Below are 25,560 nucleotides of genomic sequence, written 5' to 3' on the forward strand. Positions count from 1 at the left end.
CATGATTAATAAAATAAATATATAATTATATATTATGTTATTATTATATTATATATAATAAATTTGACATGATACTTTCAAAGTTGTCTTGTTCATTTATGATTTCTTCTGACCTTTGGTTCTCTTTTGTGAATTCTAAAAAAATGCTTCAAAGGTTCTCCTTTCTTTTTTTCTTTCTTTCTTTTGGCAATTTTATGTCTAACCCCTTGTTTCCACCCCCAAAAATGAGGAGGAGGAGGAGGAGGAGGAGGAGGAGAAAAATAGAACTTTTATAGCATATTCAAGTGCATTGGCCATAACCAAAAGTGTGTATCTTAATTTGCATCTTGAGCTCATCTCCTTTCAAGTAAGAAGGTGGGTAATTAACTTTATCATCAGTCCTCTGTAATAATGTCTAATCATTAAAATGATCAGAATTCTTAAGTCCAAGGAACTTTTTCCTAGGTGTTGATACAGGATGGAGGGGACACTTCCTGAAGCAGAGAAGACTGACTCCTTCATGGTCTGGAGATCATGGTTTTTGTGCCCCACACTTTGTGGTCTTCTGCTAGCCATGTACCCTTAGGAACTGGAGGAAAAGTAGCCCTGGAGAATGTCAAGGAGTTACAAGAGGTCCTAGGAGAGAGGTAGTTACAAGGAATGAAAGAGGTCATATGTAGGAAATAAGCAGTAGACATGGATCCCATCCTCTACAAGAAGTCTTTCCCAACCCTTCTTAATTCTAGCACCTTCCCTCTCTTAATTATTTCCTGTTTATCCTGAATATAGTTGCTTTTTGTCTCCTCCACTAGATTGTGTGCTCCTTGAGAGCAGGGACTGTCTTTTGCCATTTTCTGGTATCTCAGTGCTAACATAGTGTCTGGCAAAAAGTAGACAATAACTGTTTATTGAATGAATGATTAACTGACTAGATACAGCATTCCAAAAACCTTAGTTCTACTTGAACAGTTCTCCGTCAACCAAAATTCACATACTTCCCTGAACCAGCAAATAACTCATGTTTGGAGTTCCCTAGTTGGGAAGGGAGATGGGAGGAGAGAGATAAGATGCTCTGCCTTCTTGGCAATATTCCTGAATAAGATAAGAAAGTCTTCCCTCCCTGGAAATGCCTTATCCTGTCACCAGAGTTCCCAGGGCCCTTCTCCCAAGTAAAAATAAGGTCCATGGAAGCACTTGCCTTTTTTGAAGCAGTCTAACCTCTATTTCTGGGGGTGTCTGTGCTTTTACAATGCTCTCTCTGAATGGACAGGTCCTAGTCTTCAGAACCACTCATCCCCTCCCCTGAACAAGCCAACTCATATACACAGAAGGTCTTGGACTCTGAAGCCCCATTCATCCTCTGCTATAGCCATCCCAACCCATTCCTCTCTCATAACAGGGGTTAAGCCTCAATAGTTTTTGCCCTCAAGTTAAAAAAAAAAAATCTCCCAGGTCTACTCATCAATTTCCCCAACTAAGCAAGATCGAGTGTCATATCTCCTTTTAGAAAAAAGAGATTCAGCACTGCCATTAACCAATTAACAAATATGTTCAGTGTTAGTGTACTTTTCTGTCTTGAAATTCCTGCATGTTGAATTAATGGAGAAAGGCCACATGGCATTGTGAAACAAGTGTTGACCTGCAATCAGGAGACCTGGATTCAAATCCAGATTTGAACTCTTACTAGCCATGTGCCCTTAAGCAAGTCACTGGACTTCTCTTGGTCTCTATACATCTGCAAAATGGGAATGATAATACTGACACTGCCTGTGTCACAAAGGTCATAAGAAAAGTGTTTGGTCAGCCTCAAAGTACTATAGAAATGGGAGCTATTATAATTGTCCTTTTTAGGATAATGGCACATAGCAATGGCAGACATACTTTCAACTACAACTTCCAGAGTAGCCCTATGACAGTTATGACCCTGAAGGATGATATTCCAGGTACCTGTCAAGATATTTAAAGCAACAAAAAGAGATGAAAGCCACACAACTCCAAAAGACGGATGCTGAATCATCCAAGTAGTCTACTTATGAACACCACATGAAACCCTTTCAAACTGTTACAAAGATAATTTTTTGGGGGGTGAGGCAATTGGGGTTAAGTGACTAGCCCAGGGTCACACAGCTAGTGTCAAGTGTCTAGGTTGCATTTGAACTCAGGTCCTCCTGACTCCAAGGCCAGAGCTCTATCTTCTGTGCCACCTAGCCGCCCACAAAGATAATTTCTAAAAGACTCGATACACCATCAGCAATGACTAATGCATTTTAAGAACCAGTTTATTGAATCTCTAAAACTAACTGATTCAGGAAAGGGGCCAAATTTTCCTTCTTGTGTTCTTCACAATAATTCAAGATATCAGAGTTCAAAATAAACAAAACCAAAAACAAGGGTAAAACAAAGGTTGTGGTGGAGTCGAAGTCTGAGTCACTCTTGGGAGAGAGTTCTCAGAATTTAAACAGATGGAGCGGGACAACAATTGATTCAATTCAGTTCATCCAACAGGGATTAAAGGTTTACAGTGAGCAGACCATTGTGCTGGGGAAGATAGCAAGTTAGAAAAAAAAAGATCTTTGCATTCTAGCACTTAATAGCCTCATATAGGAATATGAGAGAGATAAAAATAACTCAATATATGCAGTTAGTTATCATGGGAAAGAGAATCGTTGAATTGGTTTTGGCTATTCTTGGACAAAGACAAAGATAAAAATGGAAAAATTAAATGCAGGAAAGTTTCTATCTAACCCAAGATTTAGAGGTACTGTCTGTGTGACTATAGAGTAAGAATACCTATTCGGGAAGTTAAGCTGTAGCTGGTTAAGAAGTGTTAATATAAAAGGATTGTATTATAATAATAATATCATTTTTGGAACATGGGGAAAGATAAAACATAACATTAAATAATTAAATTAAATTACAACATTGAATAATAAAATAGCAATAATAGGTAACATTTATACAGTGAGGGTTACAAAGTCCTCAATAGATATTTTTATTTGATCTTCATAACAATCCTATGAGCTAAAAGATATTATCTCCCTTTCACAGATGAGGACAACGAGATTGACTTGCCCAAGGTCACACAGCTAAAAAATATCTGAAGCAGGAACTTAGGATCAGAACTTTCCCTATGCCACCTAGTGAGACCACAGACCTGGGGTCAAGTCCCAACTCTGACATTATTAAACCTTTGTATAACCTTGACCAGGTCATTTGACTCCTCTGAACATCAGTGTGGCATGAAAGATCTCATCTAGGATAAGTATGACAAGCAAAGGAGGTGAACTGGTGTTCTGTGACAGTCCTCTGGCATAAAGGAGTCCCTCCTGGGAGGACATAGGATTCCCCTATTGACTTTTGCTTTCTACAACTAGCTTTACAATTCCCTACTTCCTCAGGGTAGGTGCAGCTGTCAACAGATTAAGTCCTTGTCTGGGTACCCAGTTTATGTCTAAGGAAAGGTAGTTGACCAGCCAGAGTCATTGGGAAATGAGTTCAGGTGCTGAGAATAACAAAGTAAAACAATGGAAGTCAATTCAATACAAAGCTTTTTTGTAAGCAATGGGGAAGGAGAAGGGGAAAGAGAAAAAGGGACCCAACTCAGGCATACACACTAACACAGAGTATAACTCAGGTAAGGGCAGTGCTACATTGGGGAGCACAGAGACACAGGTCCATTCAGCAGGGAGGGGAGTGTTCCAGCAGGCAAGGATGCTCCTGCTGGAGGGGAGGGGGCGCTCCAGCTAGGGGAGGATGTGCTCCAAAGTGCCCTTATGAGAGCCAGGTTCTTATACTCTGATTTTGCTTGGCCTCTCTGGAGCTGACCAATTTGTATATGAGGGGTTAGGGCAAAATATTGTTTTGGGGCATTGTTATCAGGAAGAAAAAACAAACTAATGGTAGACAAAATATTATTTGGGGGACCCAGCTGTACCAACTTTCAAAAAACATTATTGTCAGTATTTTTCCATATAAGTTTATGGCCTCCTTAAAGGGGAAACTGTCATGATAGCCTCAAAACCATCAGCCTCAAAACCAACTATTGTTTCCTTGTGTAGATTCTATAATCTACCGCCTCACTTAAGGAAAGACTGTCATGGTGGTCTCAAGACAACCAGGCCCAATCTTATAACAACTGGGTATATAGCAAGAGTAAAGAATAACAGATGGCCAGCCCAAGTGTTGCACTGTAACCCATGAAATGTTTAAAAAAAAATGAGATGTGATTCCATGAATAACTTCAGAAAGACATAGCTCATAATCACATAGGATCCAAAGGCATTGGTGCAGTGAGTTCTGCACCAGTGAGGAGATCCCAGATCCAACCAAGTATCCCAAAAAATAGGAATATTCATATTTTTACTACCTTTCTAGTACTACTACTTGCTGCTACGTTTTTGTGAAGAAGTTTATAAACCTTAAAGAACTATAGAAATGTCTCTTTTTTTTTTAATTCAACAAGTATCCGTTATGAAGTGACAAAGTAAGTAGATCTCTATAGTCCCTCACAGTGCTAAAATTCTGAATTTTTATATAGTGGCTGTCAACTAAATCCACCCATGAAAATCACTATGAAATAATGAGGTTAATTTCATTTATATGGATACCTCCTCTACTAAGAGACTATAGGCCTTCCACTTCTAAGTAGATGGTTTAGTCTACTACTTTGAGGGGTCAGGGGAAAGCACAGTACACTGGTTAACTCATTATTGAAGTTCTTTTCTGAATATAGCTGGCATGGTGATTAAGCAGCAGACATGATCCTAAGACAGGCCAGTGCATGAAGTCTTTGCCATTTGATAGAACCTACCAGGTTTTGTATTCTGTTGCTACTTGGAAATTCAGGGTCACCTCCTAGACATATTAGAAGAGAAAACTAGAAGAGAATTTTTGAAAGTGGCCCAATAAATTAGGCTTGTTGCTTTTTAATCATATCTTACATCATCTGGTTCAAAATGACCTCTGAAAGCTGTGAACCATGAAGCAGGATCTCCTGCCTAATCTGAACATGAGAATTCCTTGCAAAACCATAGAATTATCGGATTGTGGAGACTGCTGTAATTCAAGATGACTATCCTATCTGCCCCCACCATGATGATTAATTGAGTTTTAGATCCTACTTTTTCTTTATTTCAAGTCTTCTTGAATTTGATCTTAGAATGAATTATAACCTAAGCATGGGAAAAGTTTTTGTTTTTTTTTAAAGGAAGAATCTTGAAGATATTAATTTATGTGCACATGTATATATGATACCTTCAGGAAAACCCAGAAACCAAGGAAAAAAACATATTGTGGCAGAATTTATGTGACACACAAATTCCTCTCTTCTTTATCCCTTTTCTCCTGAGCTCCCCAGTCTCAGGTGTGTTGCTTAATGTTCAAAATTGCTAAGGGGAGGGGGCAGTTAGGTGGCACAGTGGATAGAGCACCGGCCCTGGATTCAGGAGGACCTGGGTTCAAATCCGAGCTCAGACACATAACATTTACTAGCTGTGTGACCCCGGCAAGTCACTTAACCCCATTGCCTAGTCAAAAAAAAAAAATTGTTAAGGGGAAAGGAGTTAAGACAGGAGGTGCGAACAAGACAGCAAGTTAATTAGTACTAGAAAATGAAAAGGAAAATAATAGTGAGGACTAATCGTATAAATAGAAGAGGCTCTTTTCTTGACTTCATGGCAGAGAAAAAAAGAATAACAGTAATAGCTATAGAAAAAAATTACAGATCCCAAATGGTTTCACTAACAAAGAGATAGGGGTAAAATAGCTAAGATTAAAGTGATTGCCAAAGACAGGACAAATTTCCTACTATAGAATCTGGAACTAAAAGAAACCATGGAGGTCATCCCATTCAAAGTTCTCATTCTATATATAACCTGAATCCCAAAGCCCATTGCTATGGGTCTCTCTCCTCATTGGTAGAGATCAATGATCTGTGCCTATCTGATGGGCAGGTAGGAGTTGTAGAGAAGAGAGAGATTCAGTCTCTTGACTCTTATGAGTGTCTTCAAGATCTTGGATGGTGCTTCTGGCTTCCATCATCCAGAGAGAAGATGGACAATGCCAACCTCACCCTTCCTTGCAGGAAATAAAGTCTACCTAGGAAAAGATGGGGGGGGAGTAGCTAGAAATGTCTATCCTACCTCCTTTCAAGCCATACATGACACTCTCATGCTAGATGTGAGGGACAGTTTCACTACACATAGATAAGATAAAATTAGATTGTAAACTCTTTGAGAGCAGGGACTGTCTTTCACCTCTTTTCATATTCCCAGCACTTAGCACAGCACCTGGTACATAATGATCACTTAATAACTGTTTATTGAATTGAATCAAATTGAAATGAAATTCAGGAAAATGAAATGGCTTGTGCACACAGGGCACAAGGCACAGAGGGAGTAACAGAGCCAGAACTCCAACTCAGGACCTCTGACTCCAATGCTCTTTCTACTGTGTTATACTACATTGTCCAGCACAACACCTAGTACATTTTCCAAATACAACAAGCAATTAATGTTATACAATTAATGTCAATTTTTTTTTAATTTTATGATTTTTATCAATTATGTTTCATGATTTACAGTGAAAGGACTTTTAAAATAATTGATTTTTGATTTGTAAAGAGTAAATAGGATAAGAATTATTCTATACTGCTAATTGTATTTCATCTAAATAGCGGGGTCCTGTTGAAAATGTTTGAATAGAGACATAATGAGGTAAAGGTGGGGCTTTTTAAGAGATTAATCTGGCTTGGGTTACATATTGAATTGAAGAAGGGAGAAACAAAAATTTAAGAGACTACTCCAATAGTTCATACTTCACATGCTAAAAGCCTAAATTAGGATAATGAGAGTGGGAAAGGAAATAGATTAACATGAGCAACATTTTAAAGTAAGAATCAATAGGCCTTGGTGAGTCACATTAGTAGTAGACTAGAGAATTTTAGAGCTGAAAGGGACTTTTCTCCTCTGGGTCACATTCTTCTACCTCCAACCTCAAGACATGGGATAGGATTATCCCCTGTCTCTCCAGACCCTTTTTCGTCTCTGTTTTTACCTTGAAGCACTTCTTACAATCTTTCAAGTCTAAATCTGCTCCAGACATTAACCTTGCTTTGGAATCACCAAAGAGATGGAGACACTTAGCCAATGTCTCACCAACCACTGATGTCATAGAACTAGGGGTATTTGGCATTTCTCACAAAGAATCTGGGAAAGACTTACCTAGTTGCATTTGCCCTCTTCTGATTTTCCCTTCAGAGATTCTTACAGTTGCTGTTCTAAGCCGTGAGAGAGGTCCATGCCCTGCTAAGAGTCCACTACAGAATAAAAAATAACTAGGTGGGTTGAACATTGTTCTCCCCTCTTTGCCTCAGAGTTGGGATGCAATATTCTTTATTTTTATACTCCTACCCCCTCCAACGGTGTGGCCTGTTATCGTCTATGTAAAAGAAATTCATGACCACTACAGGGTGTCTCATGTTCAATGTGAGTGATGAGTGGATAGAAAACTGAGCAGTTCTACAGGCAGTTTTCAGATGAAGAAATTGAAGCTATCTATACTCATATAAAACATGCTCTAAATCACTATTGATTAGAGAAGTGCAAATCAAAACAATTCTGAGGTACCACAGCATACATGTCAGATTGGCTAACATGACAAAACAGGAAAATGATAAGTGCTGGAGAAGATGTGGGAAAATTGGAACAATAATGCATTATTGGTAGAGTTGTGAACTGATACAACCATTCTGGAGAGCAATTTGGAACTATGCCCAAAGGGCTATAAAAATGTGCATACACTTTGACCCAGCAATACTACTTCTAGGTCTGTATGACAAAGAGATCATACAAATGGGAAAATGACTCACATGTACAAAAATATTTATAGCAACTCTTTTTGTGGTGGCAAAGAATTGGAAATTGAGGGGATATCCATCAGTTGGGGAAAGGCTAAACAAATTGTAGTATATGAATGTGATGGAATATTATTGTGCTATAAGAAATGATGAGCAAGCAGACTTCAGAAAAACCTGGAAAGTCTTGTATGTATTGATGCTGAGTGAAGTGAGCAGAACCAGGAGAACACTGTAACACAGTAACAGCCACAATGTGTGAGGACTAACTTTGATAAACTCGTTTCTTCTTAGCAACGCAAGGATCCAAGACAGCTCCAAAGGACTCATAATGGAAAATACTGTCCATATCCAGAAAAAGAACTAAGGAGTCTGAATGCAGATCAAAGCATATTATTTGTTCTCTCTCTCTCTCTTTTTTTTTTTTTTGTTTCTTCTTTCTCGTGGTTTCTCCCATTGGTTCTAATTCTTCTTTACAACATGACTAATGTGAAAATAGGTTCAATATGAATGTATATGTAGAGCCTATATCAAATTACACACTGTCTTGGGGTAGGAGGAAGGGAGAGATGGGGAGAAAATTTGGAACTCAAAATTTTATGCAAGTGAATGTTGAAAACTAAAAATAAATAAATATTTTTTTAAAAAAGGGAAAGAAAACTGAGCAGCTCTAGACAAAAAATGGAAAACATATCCAGTACCTAGTTTGAGGTTCATGGTACAGAAGCTGCTGGGTAATGATTAGTTTGCCCTTAGAGTATAAACTTGGGTATAATACTCTACTATAATTTTCCTTAGTTAGCTGAGGGTGACAGTCAGGAGACTTCATGAGCAGAAAGAGATAAGGAACTCGACAATGATCAAAGAAATTTATCTTAGACTAGTAGACAATACACTTTGTAAGAGAGAAATGACTCTTTTATAGGGATCTTTTATTGGTTATAACCCTGTGTTCCCTCTCTCAAAGGCTATAAAATCAGGTCTCCTAATTCATAATCAATGTTGATTGATGGAGTGAGATTTAGGAATTATCATCATAGAAGAGATGATTGAAATAATGGGAGTAAATAGGAAGAAAATAAGAAGGTTGAAGCTCCTTATATTACAGAGTATAGAGTGAAGGAAGTAGGGGATCTAGAAAGGCTACAGGGAATAATATGTCACAGATGGAGGAGAACTAAGACAGTGCAACATGGGGGAACAGAAATCCCCAACTTTTTTCTTCCTTAAAAGGAGCTACTCTTCCTTTCCCTAACATTTTAAGAACACGGGGAAGAAGAATTGAAGACCTTTAAGTAAAGTCCCTGAAAAGAACAGGCAAGAAAAGGTGACTGCCAAATATTCCTTCTAAAAATGAATCCCAACAAGCCAGAGTAGCAAGGGGGCAGTGTTCCATGGAGATAAATATGAAAAGGCTTCAAAATAGACTGGGTTTTCCAGTAAGTCCCAGTCTATTGCTTGAAGATCCTTGTTGTAGTTAGTGTCAAAGAGAAACCAAGAAAGGAGAGAGTTGGGAAAGGGAGAGGTGGTATTAATGTCAATGACCCCCCAAAAAAACCAAGGAGAATGAGGACTGAGAAAAGACTACTAAATGTTTATATTTAATGATCAAGAAAACAGAGACATTTCAGTAGAGGGGACAAGAAAAAAGATTGCAGGAGCTTAAGGGGTAGATAGTAAATTTAGGGAGGTATTAGGCACCACTCAGAGCAATTCAACAGTGGAAGACAGGAGAGAAAAGAAATTATGCCTAGTGAAGGCAACAGTCAAGTAAATGTTTTATTTAGCTTTACATTTGAAAATAGCAAAGATTTCCATATGTTAGAAGGCAGAGGGAAAGGAACACGGTGAAGAGTGAACAATTGGAGATGCCAGAGACCAGGAATAATTGAAAGAGGGGGTCTCTGAAGCAAAAGAAATAGGACAACAGAAAGAATGTCCATTAACTAACTCAATCTCTAATATCAGTGTGACTAGTTTTTGTATAAGCCAGTGCAGGACACAGAAAGTATTAAACTGTTGAGAATTTTCTGAAAGTTGCAATGAAAATGGAGGGAGAACATAGCATGAAGGGACAATGTACATAGGTTTTGATGGGGAAATAGGATAGTTTAACCTGGCAGGAGTTGGCAAACTGTGGGACTGCAGACCAAATCTAGCCCCCTGCCTACTTTTGTTCTAGCCCATGAGCCACAAATGGTTTTTATATTTTTAAATAAATATGTATATTTTTAAATCTAAAAATTATTCATATCTCAAAGACCAAGGGCTAGATTTGGCCCTCAGGCCCAACAATAAGAACTGTTGAATGGGAGAGGTTAAAAAAAGGTGAAATAACGGGTGAGGTTCCCACTTTACAAACTTTAAATAACATGAAAGAAGTAGAATTCACAGCATCACAGAATGTCAGAGTTGGAAGGGAGAGGCCTTAAAGCTCACTTAGTCCAACTCCATTTAAAAATGAGAAAACTGGCTCAGATTCTTAAAATCTAGCCAATAGCTGAGACTTATTCTAGCCCACTTGTCCATACCAGTGTCACAAATGTTTAGAATCCTTGAGAGTCTGGCCAATTGGCAGATCTTTAATAAACATTGTCTTTGGCTGAAAAAAAAAAGTGAGGAAATTGAGACTCAGAGAGGTGAAGGAACTTGCCTAACATCATACAACTAGGGAAAAGCTGTCTCAAATCTTTGGGATCTTTTGATTCCCAAGCTGCCATATTTGTCCATATCACAAAACATGAATGGTTCCCTCCTGGCATATAAAGTCCTCTGCAATAGATTTCCAACCTACCTTTCAAACCTTATTTCACTTTACTTCCCTTCAAACATTATACAGTCTAGCCAACTGGACTACTAGCTCTCTCTGTCACTGTCTCCCTGTTTCTCTTTCTGTCTCTCTGTCTCTCTCTGTGTCTGTCTCTCTGTCTCTGTCTGTCTGTCTCTGTCTGTCTCTGTCTCTCTCTCTCCCTCTGTACAAATACTCCCAAGATATTTTGTCTGGATCTCTCCTTTACTTTACCTTCTTTCCCTCCTTACAATGTAGTATACTTATCTGTGTGCACATATTCCACGATTAGAGCCTAAGCTTCTTGAGCACAAGGAACTCTTTTGTTCTTTGTAAATTTAGAGCATAGCACAGTGTCTTGCACATACTTGGTGCCTAATAAATATTTGTTTAATGGAATTAGTACAAATCCAGTGCTCTTAACATTACATCACATTTGTTCAATGGACTGTTGACCAAACAACATTTATCTCCAGGTGAGAGAGAACTGATAGAGACAAGAGAAAAACAATGAGATTAACAGTGACTTGGTGCCCATCTCTGAGGAGCTGGATCAGTCCACATGACTTTGGCAGCTCTGGCTGCAACATAGACAAACTGGGGAGGGGAATTTGTCTGCACAAAGAGGCAGACCAGACTCTGTATAGAAGAATTGTGTCACACCTGCAGATAATGAGTTTTGAAGATGTTGGAAGTGAGGATGAAAATGCTTTTTTTGCCTGTCACTGGAGAACAGAGAAGTTTTAACCAAGCTGTTTGACAAACTTGTTGCTTTAAGTGAAAGTTGATTTTCTTATGGATAAATCTTATTTCTACAAATCCTATGCAAACACCTAGCATATTCTCAATTAAATCCTTCTCAAAGTACAATATCAGAAAATAGTTAAGTTGACCATAAAAGAATGATTGCAATATCCCACTTCATACTTTAGTTGCTTTGCAGTCCTTCAAATAAAGGATGGGAAACTTATAATGATTGGTTCTTTGTACAATGTTTTTTGATCTAAGCTTTGTAGCTGTTTAAAATCCCACCTTCTTTCCTAGTAGAACATAATTTTTGAGGACTGGAACTGATGTCATTTTTTTTTTATTTTGTATCCCCAAACGCCTGGAACACAAAATCTGCTTAATAAATGCCTGCTTAGCCTGAAGCATGCTATTTTTCACTTTCTTTCTTTTTTCTTTCTTTCTGTCCTTATTTCTTTCTTTGTTCACATTTTCTTGCACAAAATGACTAATATGGAAATGTTTTACATGAAAGTACATGTATAACTTATATCAGATTGTTTACCATCTCACAGAGTGGGAGGAGAGGGAGGAAGGAATAGAATTTGGAATTCAAAACAAAAAAAATTAATGTTAAAAATTTGTTTTTACATATAATTGGGGAAAAATAAAATATTATTTAAAATAAATGCTTGCTTAATTGAATTGAACCTGCACTTCATGCTATGGAGGGAAGAGCTCTAAACAGAGAATAATAGGACCTGATTAACTCTAGCTGTGCTACTTACTACCTGTGCAATTTTAGACCAGTCATTTAATCTCTCTAGGCCTCAGTTTGCTCATAAATAAAATAAAAGGGTTGCATTTAGCTGACCAATATACAGGTAGACACCTTAGCTCTAAAAATTGTGAGCCCACAAATATATATATTTGAAAGTGAAACTCCCAAAAATGGAGGTGATCAAGGATAAAGTGAGATCGAAAATATCAGAGATGTATAAATAGTCATAGAGAGAACTCTGGGGACTTAGAAGGGATAGGTCATATCCATGATAAGAGACTCAGTTCAACAGGAATAAAGTTAGATAGCAAAGGCAACGGGAACATCTACATCTGAACGCATCAATTATCTGAAGAAGATTATTGACAGTTGAATGATTACTGCAAAAAGTATTTTAAGATGACAGTTGTGATTTTTTCTGTTTTATTATGACCTGTAGTTTGAAACACGATCAGAATAATTCTGCATGCAATGCATGTAGATTTAGTTACTATGCTGTCAGGACCTATTAGGACTTTTACTTTAAAAGTTTCTCTCTAGGACTGAGTGAAAGCTCCATGATAAAACCACTAATAGTAGGAACTAAGTTTTATAATAATAGCCTAGATCAGATGAAACTTGGATTTTCTTCCAAATGTAAACTTGACCTGAGTGGGTAAGGAACTTCACTGATAATAATGAGCTAAATTAATCCAAGTGGAATTTCAAGTATATATTAAGAAAGAAATACTGCTTCTCACTCTTTTTACACCAATGCAAACTCCTGCATTGTTGTAACTATGTTCTCATCTGCTCTTTGAGATCAAATTGAATTCATGGCCCCTGGATCCACATTAGCTAAAGGAGAAAAAACAACTTATACACCAGGCATTTAAACGTTTTTTCAGAGATAGGCCACCTATGCTGGGACATGTATGTAGCACCAAGGTGACCTCTTTGACTCCTTACTACTTGTCTCTTTCTCTATCCTTATTTTCTCCTTTTCTCTCGTTTCTCTTCTACTTTTTTCATCCTCTCTTCCCCAATCCCTTTCTCTTCCTCTCTTCATCCCTCCTTCTTTCCCCTGGCCAACCCTCAGGCACTAGTTAGAATTCAACTGGTGATGACAGGGCTAAGGGGGTGATTGGTTCCTGTGCTAAAAGCTAACAAAACTGCCAACAGGAGTAATTCTCCAAATGCAGTCCTCGGACCTAACTGCAGGTTGTGTGTCACCACCACTGAGAATTAGCAGAGCACTGGAGTGAAGGCAGTGCTGACAGAAAAAAAAAACACACACACACACAAAAGATCTAAATCCATGACAATTGTTGAACAAAAAGGAAGACACTGAAATTTGGAGCTAAAAATAGAGATAAATAATTGTATCCAAGTTCCATCTCCACAGCACAGGCATGGGATTAAACCCATGATTAAACTGTTATAGGAAACTCTAGCTTAAGGAAATTCCCTCTACCAACGAAAGTCAGTGACTTCTCTGCATCTTGTAGTCTTAGAGAAATGCCTAGAGCCCAGAATGGCTATGCATTAGATATGTGAGATATATACATATGTGTGTATGGATGTATGTGTGATTTGGGATTTGAACCCAGGTCTTTCTGACTTAGATATCAATCTCTCTCTATGGCTCCATGCTGTCTTTTATTTCTAGTTCCACTGTGTCTATACATGGACTCTTCATCTTTGACAGATGCTGGAATGAGAACTCTCTAAACTCTAAAGTGTTGTTATTGCCTGGGGCTGCACAGACTCACAGAGCTAGACCTGGTCCTAGAAATCTGGGTCTCTAGACTCCTAGTTCACAGTTCTTTCTCCCACATGACACGCATCAGTAATTAAGTGAATAATTTACATTCCTGTCACTGGACAGGTAGAGAAAAGGAAGACCCAAGGTGATAAGGGTTATGAGACAAGAACTATGCAACTGGTCCCCATTAAAAGAATAATTTTCACGTGCTCTTTAATGTAAAAACAAAAGAAATATAATCTCAAGTTTTCATCACTAAGGTTTTAATCATTTTCCAACAGATTCTTTTCTTATACTTCATTTCACAGAACCTAACTCCAAAGGACTAGGGCTGATGTTGCCCAAAGGCAAATTCACAAATCTGAGATGGAAAAAAAAGCATCTTCTCATAGGGAAAAAAAATTATTTTTAATTTAAAGGAAAATATTCTTATTAAATGGAGAACATAAGTATGTTATTACCATTTTCATACAAGATATCTGAGATTCAAATATATTCACTATCAAAGGGAGAGGTCTTAGTTCAAATTTACAAGCCAATAAAAACCATTCCCTACTTCCATCCTTCCCTATTATTAACAAAATCCTTAAGAATATACCTTTAAAATTAATAAAGTCACAACACTCTGATTCCATTAATTCATAATCTAGCATAATGTGACCCAGGTTATACTGATTACCTTTGAAGAATTCCCAGCATAGGAGCAGGGGACATACTCAATAGCTCAATAAAGTTGTTGAACCATTGATTTGCACTAATTTGCACAATACTAAAACACGCATACATATATTGCTATGTATATACATGTATGTATATATGTGCATACATGATGTGTGTTATAGAGATTATTTTCATTAATAGTAATACATGTATATACATGCATGTGTGTGTACATGTGCAGAATAGAGGACTAACTTGGGAGTCACTTAAAACTGCACTAACCCTTGGAACATCCTGTATATAAACATATATGTTTACCCATCTATACATTATATATTAATATATGCATATGTATACATTATTGTATATAGACATGTGTTCTCTATATTTAGGGTTAGGTTACATACATGTACATATATCATGTGCATGTTATCTGTAGTGTACCTATAATTTATGCCTTTGTATAATATATACATATGTATAAAATATATGATACATAAGACATATACTATATAAAATGTATATGTTACATATACATACATTTATATGTATATGTATTTTTTTTAACTGGACTTAGTATAGTTTGCTGCCAGTGAGGAACTCCACCAGTAAAAATGAGCCTCTTCTCTGTAACTTATATTCTTAAGAGTTGCTTGGGGCACTACAAGGTCAAGTGACTTACCCAGGGTAACATAACAAGCATGGGCCAGAGGAAAGACTTAAACCCATGGCTTCCTGACTGCGAGAAACCTGACTTCCTGACTCTCCACACTACAGTGGAGGCACACTACTTTGCCCCTCAATGCTAATAATGATGCCTTACATTTCAATCAGGATCACAGAATTTCAAATTTGGTAGAGATCTCACATCTAGTCTTACCTATTCCTACAAAGAATTCCTATTACAACCCATTCAACAAGTTGTCGTGCAACCTGTACTTAATGACCTGGAGGTCATTAAGAGGGAAGAAGCCAGTCTCTCTTCAGGTAATCCGTTCTACCTTTGGTCAGCTCTCACTGTTAGGACATTTTCCTAACATCAAGCTTCAGTTTGCCTCCTTTTGTGCCTCTTTTCACCTGGGGCTTGGAGATCCAATTGAATTTGTGGCCTATGGGTCCATGTTAGCTGAAGGAAAATAAACAACTTACACATGAGGCACTTAAATGTTGTCAAATATCTATGTCAGGACATGGGAGAGACACTAAGGTTAGAGACCTCTACCACTCTTAATTTTCACCCACTGCTCCTACTTCTGCCCTTTGAAGCCAAGAAAAAGTCTAATCCCTCTTCCATGTCATTGTCCTTCAAATACTTGACAACTATCACTGCTCCCCTAAGTCTTCTATTCTCCATAATAAACATTCCCACTTCCTTCTTTCATTTTGCAAAAATTATCTAATGTAGCAAAAAGAGGGAGCTTTCCTTAGTATATGATTGTAAAAGTCTACAGAGAATAAATGTTTTCTGTATTTTAACATTTTCATTTTATACAAATAGGAACTGATACCTGTTCACTAAAATAGGCCTAGAAGAACACCTAATAGAAAATAATTTATTAGTGGTTAGTTTTACTATATGTTTTTGACAATTATAATTCATATCTTTGCTTTGTTCATATCCTTCCCTGCCCAACTGGTGAGGTTTTAGTATACATACTTTGCATACCACTCTCTAATCCACCTATACACACAAAAAATATATATATTTCTTTTACCGGAAGTTGGCGTCCTTTGTTGCTACATAACTGGTGTTCTTACATCGAGAGCCAGCATTACAAAGAAGGCTTTGGACAAAGGGATAGAGTCCTTGGCTTGGCAAGTTCCGGGGCTGCAAATAACCTGTGTGCAAATGCAAGAAAGAAAAAAAGCAATGAAACCAGAGCAGAGAAAACATGCAACAAAGACAGCTGTGGAAGATGTTTTTTAGGCAGAGAAATTTCACATAAAGTACTGGGATACCCCTGAGTTATTTATTAGCGGTGAGACAAAAGTTCTGGACCTAACTCTATCCATTAGCTAGTTGGGCAGATTTTAAAAAGCCAATACAATAACCAAGTATATTAAGCAGTTAGTGACCAGGGATAGAAAGGCAAAAAGAAAAACATCTCCTGCCATCAAGGAACTTAAAATCTATTGTCAAATCTCTTTGCCCTCTCTACAACTCAGTTTTGTCATCTGTAGAATGACTGGAACACAAGAAACCCTCGTGTCTGGAAGGCACCAATGCTTCTACTCTCTCCAGAATATAAACTGTGTCAGAAATGAAAAGTACTCATGAGGAATCACCCATGATTCCTACAAACAGCCCTCATGTTATAGGTGATGGTAAAAGGGAGGATTCTGGTTTTGCTGCTGTTCCTCTAAGAAATTTCCTACCTAGTGATTTCTTCTCTTCCAAAATCAGTACTCTCAATTCCCAATTCCCAAATTACCATCGACAGGAATTCATCATAATTCAGCAAGCATTTATTAAGCACCTGCTATGTGCCAGGCACTATAGTAGATACTAGAAAAACAAAGACAAAAATGAAAGTCTTTGCCCTCAAGGAGCTTACATTCTCCTAACACCGCCATTCTTCTAACTGCAAGGATTTGCAATATATATGGAAGAATGAGTGTCCTCAAAATCTCAAGCATTGTAGACATCATTCGGCATACCACCTATCCATAGAAAAGGCAGAAGTCCTGAACTGAGAGCTGCCTTGAGATTTATGCACCTGACTCCAGGTGATATTGAGAGGAAGCAGTGACAGAGGGAGAAGGCAAAGAAAAAATTAGGTGGAACACATTCTAAATTTTCCTAAATGGAATAATCCCTACCAGTCATTGATTAATACTCCAGGTGTTTTGCATTTTTTTCTTTCTATCTACATCTGTATGTTTAACACAGCACATCAAAATCCTATTTGTCCAGAGTGATTGGGGATTAGGATGTTCTCATTAATACAATATTCTAGTTAAGTGAATCTACTGTGATAGTCTAGTATATCCTTATATAGGTTGCAAATTTTACCCCCAAAAAAGATACAATTAAAATACATTGAACAATGAAACTATATTGAATGTAATTTTAAATTTCTTTGATGATTGCAGAAGTGATTGAGAACCTTGGAGTATCTCCAAGTAGTTATTAAGAACATCAGTTGGGGCACCTAGGTGGCACAGTAGATAGAGCACCGACGTTGGAGTCAGAAGGACCTGAGCTCAAATTCGGCCTCCGACACATAACACTAACTAGCTGTGTGACTCTGGGCAAGTCACTTAACCCCAATTGCCTCACCAAATAAAAAAATCAGTTGTCACAAAGTCAATGTAACCAAGATTGGGATGGAAGCAGAAAACTGGGAAAGAATTTTTATAACCAGTGTCTCTGATAAAGGCCTCATTTTTAAGATATATAGAGAACTGAGTAGAATTTATAAGAATACAAGTCATTCCCCAACTGATAAATGGTCAAAGAATATGAACAGGCATTTTTCAGAGGAAGAAATTAAAGCTATCTATAGTCATATGAAAAAAAATGCTCTAAATCACTGTTGATTAGAGAAATGCAAATCAAAATAACTCTAAGGTAACACATCACACCTACCAGATTGGCTAACATGACAAAACAGGAAAATGATAAATGCTAGAGAAGATGTGGGAAAATTGGAACACTAATGCATTGTTGGTGGGGTTGTGAACTGATCCAACCATTTTGGAGAGCAATTTGGAACTATGCCCAAAGGGCTATAAAAATGTGTATACCTTTTGACCCAACTACAGCACTTCTAGGACCCACACGTACAGAATTATTTATAGCAGCTGTTTTTGTGGTATCAAAGAATTGGTAATTGAGGGGATGTCCATCAGTTGAGGAATGGCTAAATAAGCTGTGATATGTGAATGTACTGGAATACTATTATGCTATAAGAAATGATGAGCAAGCAGACTTCAGAAAAACCTGTAAAGACTTGTATGGACTGATGCTAAGTGAAGTGAGCAGAACAGGAGAACATTGTGCACAGTAACAGCCATGTTGTGCAATGAATAACTTTGATAGACTTAGCTCTTCTCAGCAATGCAAGGATCTAAGACATCTCCAAAAGTCTCATGATGGAAAATGCTATCCACATACAGAGAATGAACTATGGAGTCTGAGTGCAGATCAAAGAATACTATTTGCTCTTTTTTTTCTTCTGTTTTGTTTTGTTTCTTCTTTCTCATGGTTCCCCCGATTGATTTTAATTCTTCTTTACAGCATGACGAATGTGAAAATATGTTTAATAGGAATGTATATGTAGAGCCTATATCAGATTATATGTCATCTTGGGGGGGGATGGGAGAGAGGGGAAGAAAATTTAGAATTCAAAATCCTATGGAAGTGAATGTTGAAAACTAAAAATTAATTAATTTTTTTAAAAAAGAACATCAATTATCACTACACTATAAAAAAGATTCAAGATTGATTAGATTCTAAAATATTCAGAAATTTTTTTAATTGAAGTTGATAACAACTTATGTCTCATAAAAATAAAAAGAATTTTTTTTCTAAATTCAGATACAAGTTTTCTGGTGGTTTAGGTCTTGTGGGTTTACTGTATTATATGTATTGGGTTTTTTTTTCCTTACCTAGCCTTAATCACTTAATGGGTATTGCTTCAGTCAAACTGAGACCTGTTAAAGATCTTAACTTAAAAATAGCAAGGTGTCCCACTAGGCAATCTCTAGTCATTCTGATCTATATCTGGCCACTGGACCCAGATGGCTCCAGAGGTTCAAGTACCAGGTGCTACATGCTACTGTTGTTGTTCGTCCTTCATTTTCAAAGATGACCAATGATATCACGGGTGATGCCTTGACTCGTTGGTGAATAGGATTTAAGTGAAGCAGAGTTGCACAAAGTCATCAGCCTCCCTCTTCCTAAGTCATCAAAGTCCAGTGGCAGGACAAAAGTCAAGATGACAGGCAGTGACCTGGGATGTAGTGGATGACCTTGGTGTCTTCAATTTCTAATCAGGTTCTGAGCTCTCCACAGTGCCTGTTTCAGCCACCTCCATGGCCATTGGAACAAATTGTTCTCATCCACCCATCCCACCAGAAGTCTTCACATGCTTGGGGCGGACATCCACCTAACTCACCAACAAGTCTGAGGCCTGTCAGTTATCCCTAACCTGGTTTAAACCATCTGCTGAGAAGATTTACCCTAGTGTGGCCGCTGCACATGCTATAGTTTCTTGACGTTATCTGTGATAGTTGGGTGAAAGGTAGATATCAAAGGCAGATGAGCAAGCCCTCATACCAGGGATGCTAGTCCTCCTGGAACACCCCATACACCTCTTGTCCAGATCTCCTGAGATGAAGGCACCATGCTCCTAGGAAGGGTTCCCTTCCTGTCCTGTATTTTTTCCTACTTCTTAGCTGGCCTTACCTTCCTTTGATTGGCTACATCTTTAACCAGACTGAGATAATTTCTCTTTTCTTCCTCTGCGCTACGTCCAGAGGGTAGAAATCGCCGTTCACTCTTAGCAGGCACACCATGAACTAAACAAGTGAGGGGGAACTGACCCCTTTCCCCTGCTCTCTCTCTAACCCAACTCCAAGAAATTGGCCTATGGGATTTGTTTCTTAACTGTTTCATTTTTTTTTCTCAGTTTCAATGTCTTCATGGTCTCCACCAGACCAGCATGGGTCATTATTGAGAACACTGGAGCATTGGAACATTAGCAACTTTGGAGCACGTGGGATTCCAGGTGAGATACTGCAGCCAGCTACCCTGGCAGGGGAAGTCCTAGAAGTCGTGCCCAGAGAAGCCAGGGTGCCTGAGACTGGAGCTTGGGTTTTGGGCCTGGAACTGAGACTGTGCTCTGTAGGAACCTAGCTAAACTATGAGCCTAATATCCTTCCCAGACAAGCAGGTAGATTTAGGGGAGAAGGATTATGTCCCATATGTTGGGGAATTAAATTTGTGTGCTTGTGGTTATAACTTTAGAATTAAATATTCCTTTGTAAAAACTAATCCAATTTTTAGTGACTAAATGGAACTGAGGTGAAAGGGCTCTCCCCGGTACTTAGCTGGGAACCATTAGTGAGGACTGGAGCCAATGGTAAGGAGTCTAGATACCCCAAATTCTTTTAAGGGTGCCGGAGAGCCCTGAGAGAGTGGTAAAATGTAATCTAGTTGGGCTTTAGGCAGTGAGTGCCAGGATAGTCATATCACTATTGGGTAGTTATACAACTTATGTGTCCTTGGGTAAGTCAAATAAGTTCTCCAGGCTGCAATATTCTTATCTATAGTGTATCTTATGGGCATTTAGGTAGCGTTGTGGGAGAGCACTGGTCCTGAAGTCAGGAAGACCTGAGTTCAAATGCAGCCTCTGACACTTTCTAGCTTTGTGACCTTGAGCAAATCACAGTTCCTGGCACATAGGAAACATTTAATAAATAGTACTTATTATTAGCATTATCTACAACAGGAGAGGTCTATAAAGATAAAGGTATCTTCTTGTTCTAAATCATATTAGCTACTTTTTCCTTTTTGTTTTATTTCTCTTTCCTCTTCCTTTTCTCCTACCCATCCCTTAGGCCTCTCAGCAGCATTCACTGGCACTCTTGATGGCACAAAAGACAAAAGCAGTTGATGACCCTTTTTGCACAGCATGTCTGTTACCATGCTGTTTCCTTCTCTACACCCATTCCACTTTTCCCTGCCATGTCTTTTTCCCTCTCAGTATCTCAGGGGAGCATATTTCATTTTATAATATTTAAGGGAAAAAGTTTAGATCCTTCCTTAATGAAAGTATTTTATTGTTCCAAGCCTTACTCTAAAACCCCATATTTCAAGAGAATTTAATCTTTTGCAAAGAATTTCTTATACAGTGCCTTAAAAGGCTACTAAGCTTTCCTTGTAGAAATGCAGAAATTAATTGAGTTCAAGTCAATTTTTATATCAAGCAGTTTCAGTCAATGCATCATGTGTAAAACTTTTATTGACTTCCTGAAGAATTCTCTGATCAAAAGAGTACAGATGAATGAAATTACAGAGGAACAAAAACTCTTAATTAAAAGAATGTTTTAGAGGGTTTTTTTTTCACCAGACATATAATTTAATTGGAATTCCAAGTGAGGAAATTCCCTCTACCAATGCAAGTTGACATATATCTTGCAACTTATACTCTTAGAGAGTGTTGCATTGAGTAGTTGTATGACTTTCTGAGAGACACACAGCCAGTATGAGCCATAATTTGAACCCAGGTCTTTCTGACTCCAAGGAAAGCTATCTCTCCACTATACCACATATCTTCTCCCATGTTTCATATATGCTGAACAAAAAAGAAAAAAAAAGGGCAGCTAGGTAGCCCAGTGGATAGAGCACTAGCCCTGGAGTCAGGAGGACCTGAGCTCAAATCTGGTCTCAGATACATAACAATCATTAGTTGTGTGACTCTGGTCAAGTCACTTAGCCCCAATTGCCTCACCAAAAAAAAAAAAACCTATTTATATGGTGTTTCGAGGTTTTAAAAGTGCAACTACCCATTTTACAGCTGAGAAAATAAAACACGAAGAAGGGAAATAATTTGCTTATAGTCATACATCCTGTAAGTGTCAGGGGTAGGATTTGAACTCAGGTTTTTCCTGACTTCTACTCAAGTATTTTTTTCACTATACTATTCCATCACTGTGTTGTATTTCATCTTCCCCTGATCCCTCTCCCCACCTTCCAATCTTTCCCCTCCACCAGTAAAGAAAATACTTTTTGTGCATTAGATGTCATTTTAATTAATTCTCCAAATGCCCTATTTCACTGTGGGAATGATCTTAGATCCTGAAAGGCTATAACAAAGCAAATGAAGATGAATACTGCAAAATTTTAATGACCAAGCAGTGCCCTAAAGAAGATATGTGAAAAGGTCCCTTCTTCCTGACATGTCCCTTCTTAGCACAGGTAGGAAATACAGGTGTGGAATATGGCATACAATTTCAGACTTTTTGATATATTGGTTAGTTTGACTGAGCTTCTTTCACCTTTTTTTGTTATTGTTATGGGATGGCTTAAGGTTGGGGAAGAACAAAAATAGAAAATTTTTGTGATATAAAAACAAAGATATCAATAAGAATTTTTGGAAGGAGGTTATATTTTTAGAAACATAAAGGGCACCTACTTAGCATTTGAAATTAGAGGGCAAATATTTACATCTGTGCTACTGTTGAAGGATAAATAAAATCTAGACTTTTACCTCATAATATGAATGATAGAAATTAACCTATGAGTCACAGAGAATGCCATTTTACCAGCAAAACTTTTTTTTTTTTGCATTGCCCTTTAATTCCTTCAACAAATCTTTTCATGATATGGTTTCTAATCACCCTCATCTGGACATGATAGAACTCAATATAATACTCCAGGTCTAACCAGAGCAGAAGACAATGGGAAATAGGGATACTTAGCCTGAAGAATAGAATTGGAGAAACATAACAGATCTTGAAGTATTTGAAGAGCTATCAAATGAAAGAGCAATTACACTCATTTTTCTTGGATTCAAGCCTCTCCCCTATCCAATCCAACACACAGTGATTTTCCTAAAATACGGGTCTGACAATGTCACTCCTCTGCTCATGAAATTCAGTGCCTCTTTGCTACCTCTAAGACAAAATACAGGCTACTCTGGCATTAACAACCTGGTGCCAACCATTCTTTCTAGACTAATTTTAAATTTTTGTCAAATGACTGACTGACTTCATAATTTATTTCAGTTTATTGGAAAGAAACTTTGGTTTACTTGCCGCAGCAGTGCCCTCTCTATGCTCCAGTCTAAATTTATGTTTGGTATATACAGACTGATTCTAATTCTGCATGTGGATTTCTCCAAATTATGTTCTTTTCTAATGGCTAAAATGTACCATATCAAAGGATCATATTTTTATTATTCTCATTAGTATTTTTACTTTTCATACCTCTTCCAAAACTTTAATCCTTCAAGAATAAGTGATTTAATCAGCGTCAATAGTCCCCCTACCCACACAGATCACAAGCCCTCTAACAATTTAGTAGATAATCTTCAAGAGTTTCAGTGACTAAAAAATTCATTACCCAGTGGCTACCCTCTCCAAACTCAGCTACAATGATCAGTGGATAATAGGGATAGAGTTCATTACCAGGCCTTCCCACTCCAAATCTTTCCAGTTCACTAAGACCTACAAAAATTGGTATGGCATAGCCCTTGAAAATCCAGTGTTACCCAAATACTCCAGTGAGGCCTCAAATGGTGTTTTGTTTTGCTTTTTAATAAAAGAAGATTAAATGTTATACTTACAGTTATCTCTGTGTCTTGGAGGTTCCTGGAAGCGAAGCACAGTCAGAATTAGAAATAATGTGCATGGCCAGAGAAATTCAGACAGGGATAGGACCTGGAAAAGGATATGAATAACAATGTTAGAAGTTCATGAAGACAATGGTACTCACAAAGGTGAATTAATATGGTTACCTGTCATATTATAATAATAATAACAACAACTACAACTAGCATTTACATAGTGTTTAACCCTTACAACAACCTTGGAAAGTGCCATTGTTATCCTAATTTTATATATAAAGAAACTGAGGCAGATAGAAGTGACTTGTCCGGGGTCATATAGCGATTAAGTCGCAAAGGCTAAACTTGAATCCAGATCCAACACAAACTCCATTAGTGGAGACCAGGAACTCAAGGAAAAAAAGACAAATGACATGAACTAGTATTAGCCAATGTGTTTTTTGCAGAAGCCTGAGGTTCCATGAATCGAGGGATTCCAAAAAGGAAAAAAAAAAATTTATGAGCCAACAAAAATAGTAGAAGATTCCTCTACTTCATGGTCTCTGTTGGTCATGCACATTGCATACATTTGACTGATAAAGAGAAACATTAGAACTTAAGCGTAATCATATGACTTGAAAGCTATCATCTAGAATTTAATCACTGAATGCATGAATAACTTATGACAGGCAACCAGTTGAATGTCAGCTTCTCTTGCTGGACAGTGTACAAAATAATAGTATTGATGTATTTTACTATTTGCTAATGTTGTGGGGTTTTTTTTTTACTAATGTTCATTATGGATAATTTGGTGAAATCCAATCAGTCAAGCACCTACTATGTGCCAGGCATTGTACTTAGTACTGAATCCAAAGATGGAGGAGATGAATAAGCAAGAGAGTTAATAGACAAGATTGATCATTATAAACATTCATGAGCCTGGCTAAAATATCAGTATATACTAGACTTGAACCCAAGTCTTTCAGAAATTTTGGACAGTAGTCTGTCCACTATTCAATGCTACTTCTGTGTTCATTATGTTATAAGAAACATTTTTAAAAGTTCTACATTCTGGAAAAACTATAAAGGTATTTACAAACAAAATCCATGGAATCTGAAAACAAAACTTTTATACTATTTAAGCCAATATGTGATGAATTAAAACCAGCTCCTCCCAAAAAATTGTTTTTTTTTACACAGGTAAATGTAATATACATAAGTATAATACAAATAAATATACATAAATAAAATATAAGCTCCCTGAGGGCAAGAACTGGCCTGTTCCTGTCTTTGTGTCCCTAGTACTTAACACAGCTCCTGGCACACATCAGATGATTTAAAAGGGTTAGTTGAATTGAATTTGTTGTTAAACTGAATTCTTGATGGAGGTAAGACCATGTGTAGATATTACTAAATTGAATAAAATATTATTAAATTTCTTTCTAAACAAGATACTGAATAGTGAGCAAAATAGTTGTGTTCCTTCCATCTTTCATATTAACTCATGCTAGACTGCCATTATAGTATAGTTCACTAGGCCATAGAATTGGATACATCATGGCCTAAATTTCTCTTCCAGAAGCATAAAAGGTATATATAGTAAAATTATGAGGTAATAAGGCATTTTAGGCAGGTATCAGTCCTCCCAACACCACTAAAACGGAGAGTGATCACTCTAGCTCAAGTGAAAGACCAGAACCTGAGTCCCAGCTTTGCCATTTATTTGAATATGATTACTCACTTTACCCCACCATGAGT

The 25,560-nt window shown here is 37.5% G+C and overlaps 1 protein-coding gene across 1 annotated transcript in view; it reads right to left on the minus strand.

Moving 5' to 3' along the window:
* ABCA13 (ATP binding cassette subfamily A member 13) overlaps nt 1-24,079 on the minus strand; it is a 489,891-nt gene extending 465,812 nt beyond the window's left edge. The window contains exons 1-3 of the mRNA XM_027837266.1: nt 24,059-24,079; nt 23,824-23,917; nt 16,246-16,369 (exon numbers count right to left, since the gene is read on the minus strand). Of these exons, the coding sequence (XP_027693067.1) occupies nt 16,246-16,369; nt 23,824-23,917; nt 24,059-24,079 (239 nt within the window). The remainder of the gene's footprint in view (nt 1-16,245; nt 16,370-23,823; nt 23,918-24,058) is intronic.
* Between the last annotated feature and the right edge of the window lie 1,481 nt (nt 24,080-25,560).

This window comes from Vombatus ursinus, unplaced genomic scaffold, assembly GCF_900497805.2.
Source record: "Vombatus ursinus unplaced genomic scaffold, bare-nosed wombat genome assembly UNPS02014820.1, whole genome shotgun sequence".
Classification (NCBI taxonomy): domain Eukaryota; kingdom Metazoa; phylum Chordata; class Mammalia; order Diprotodontia; family Vombatidae; genus Vombatus; species Vombatus ursinus.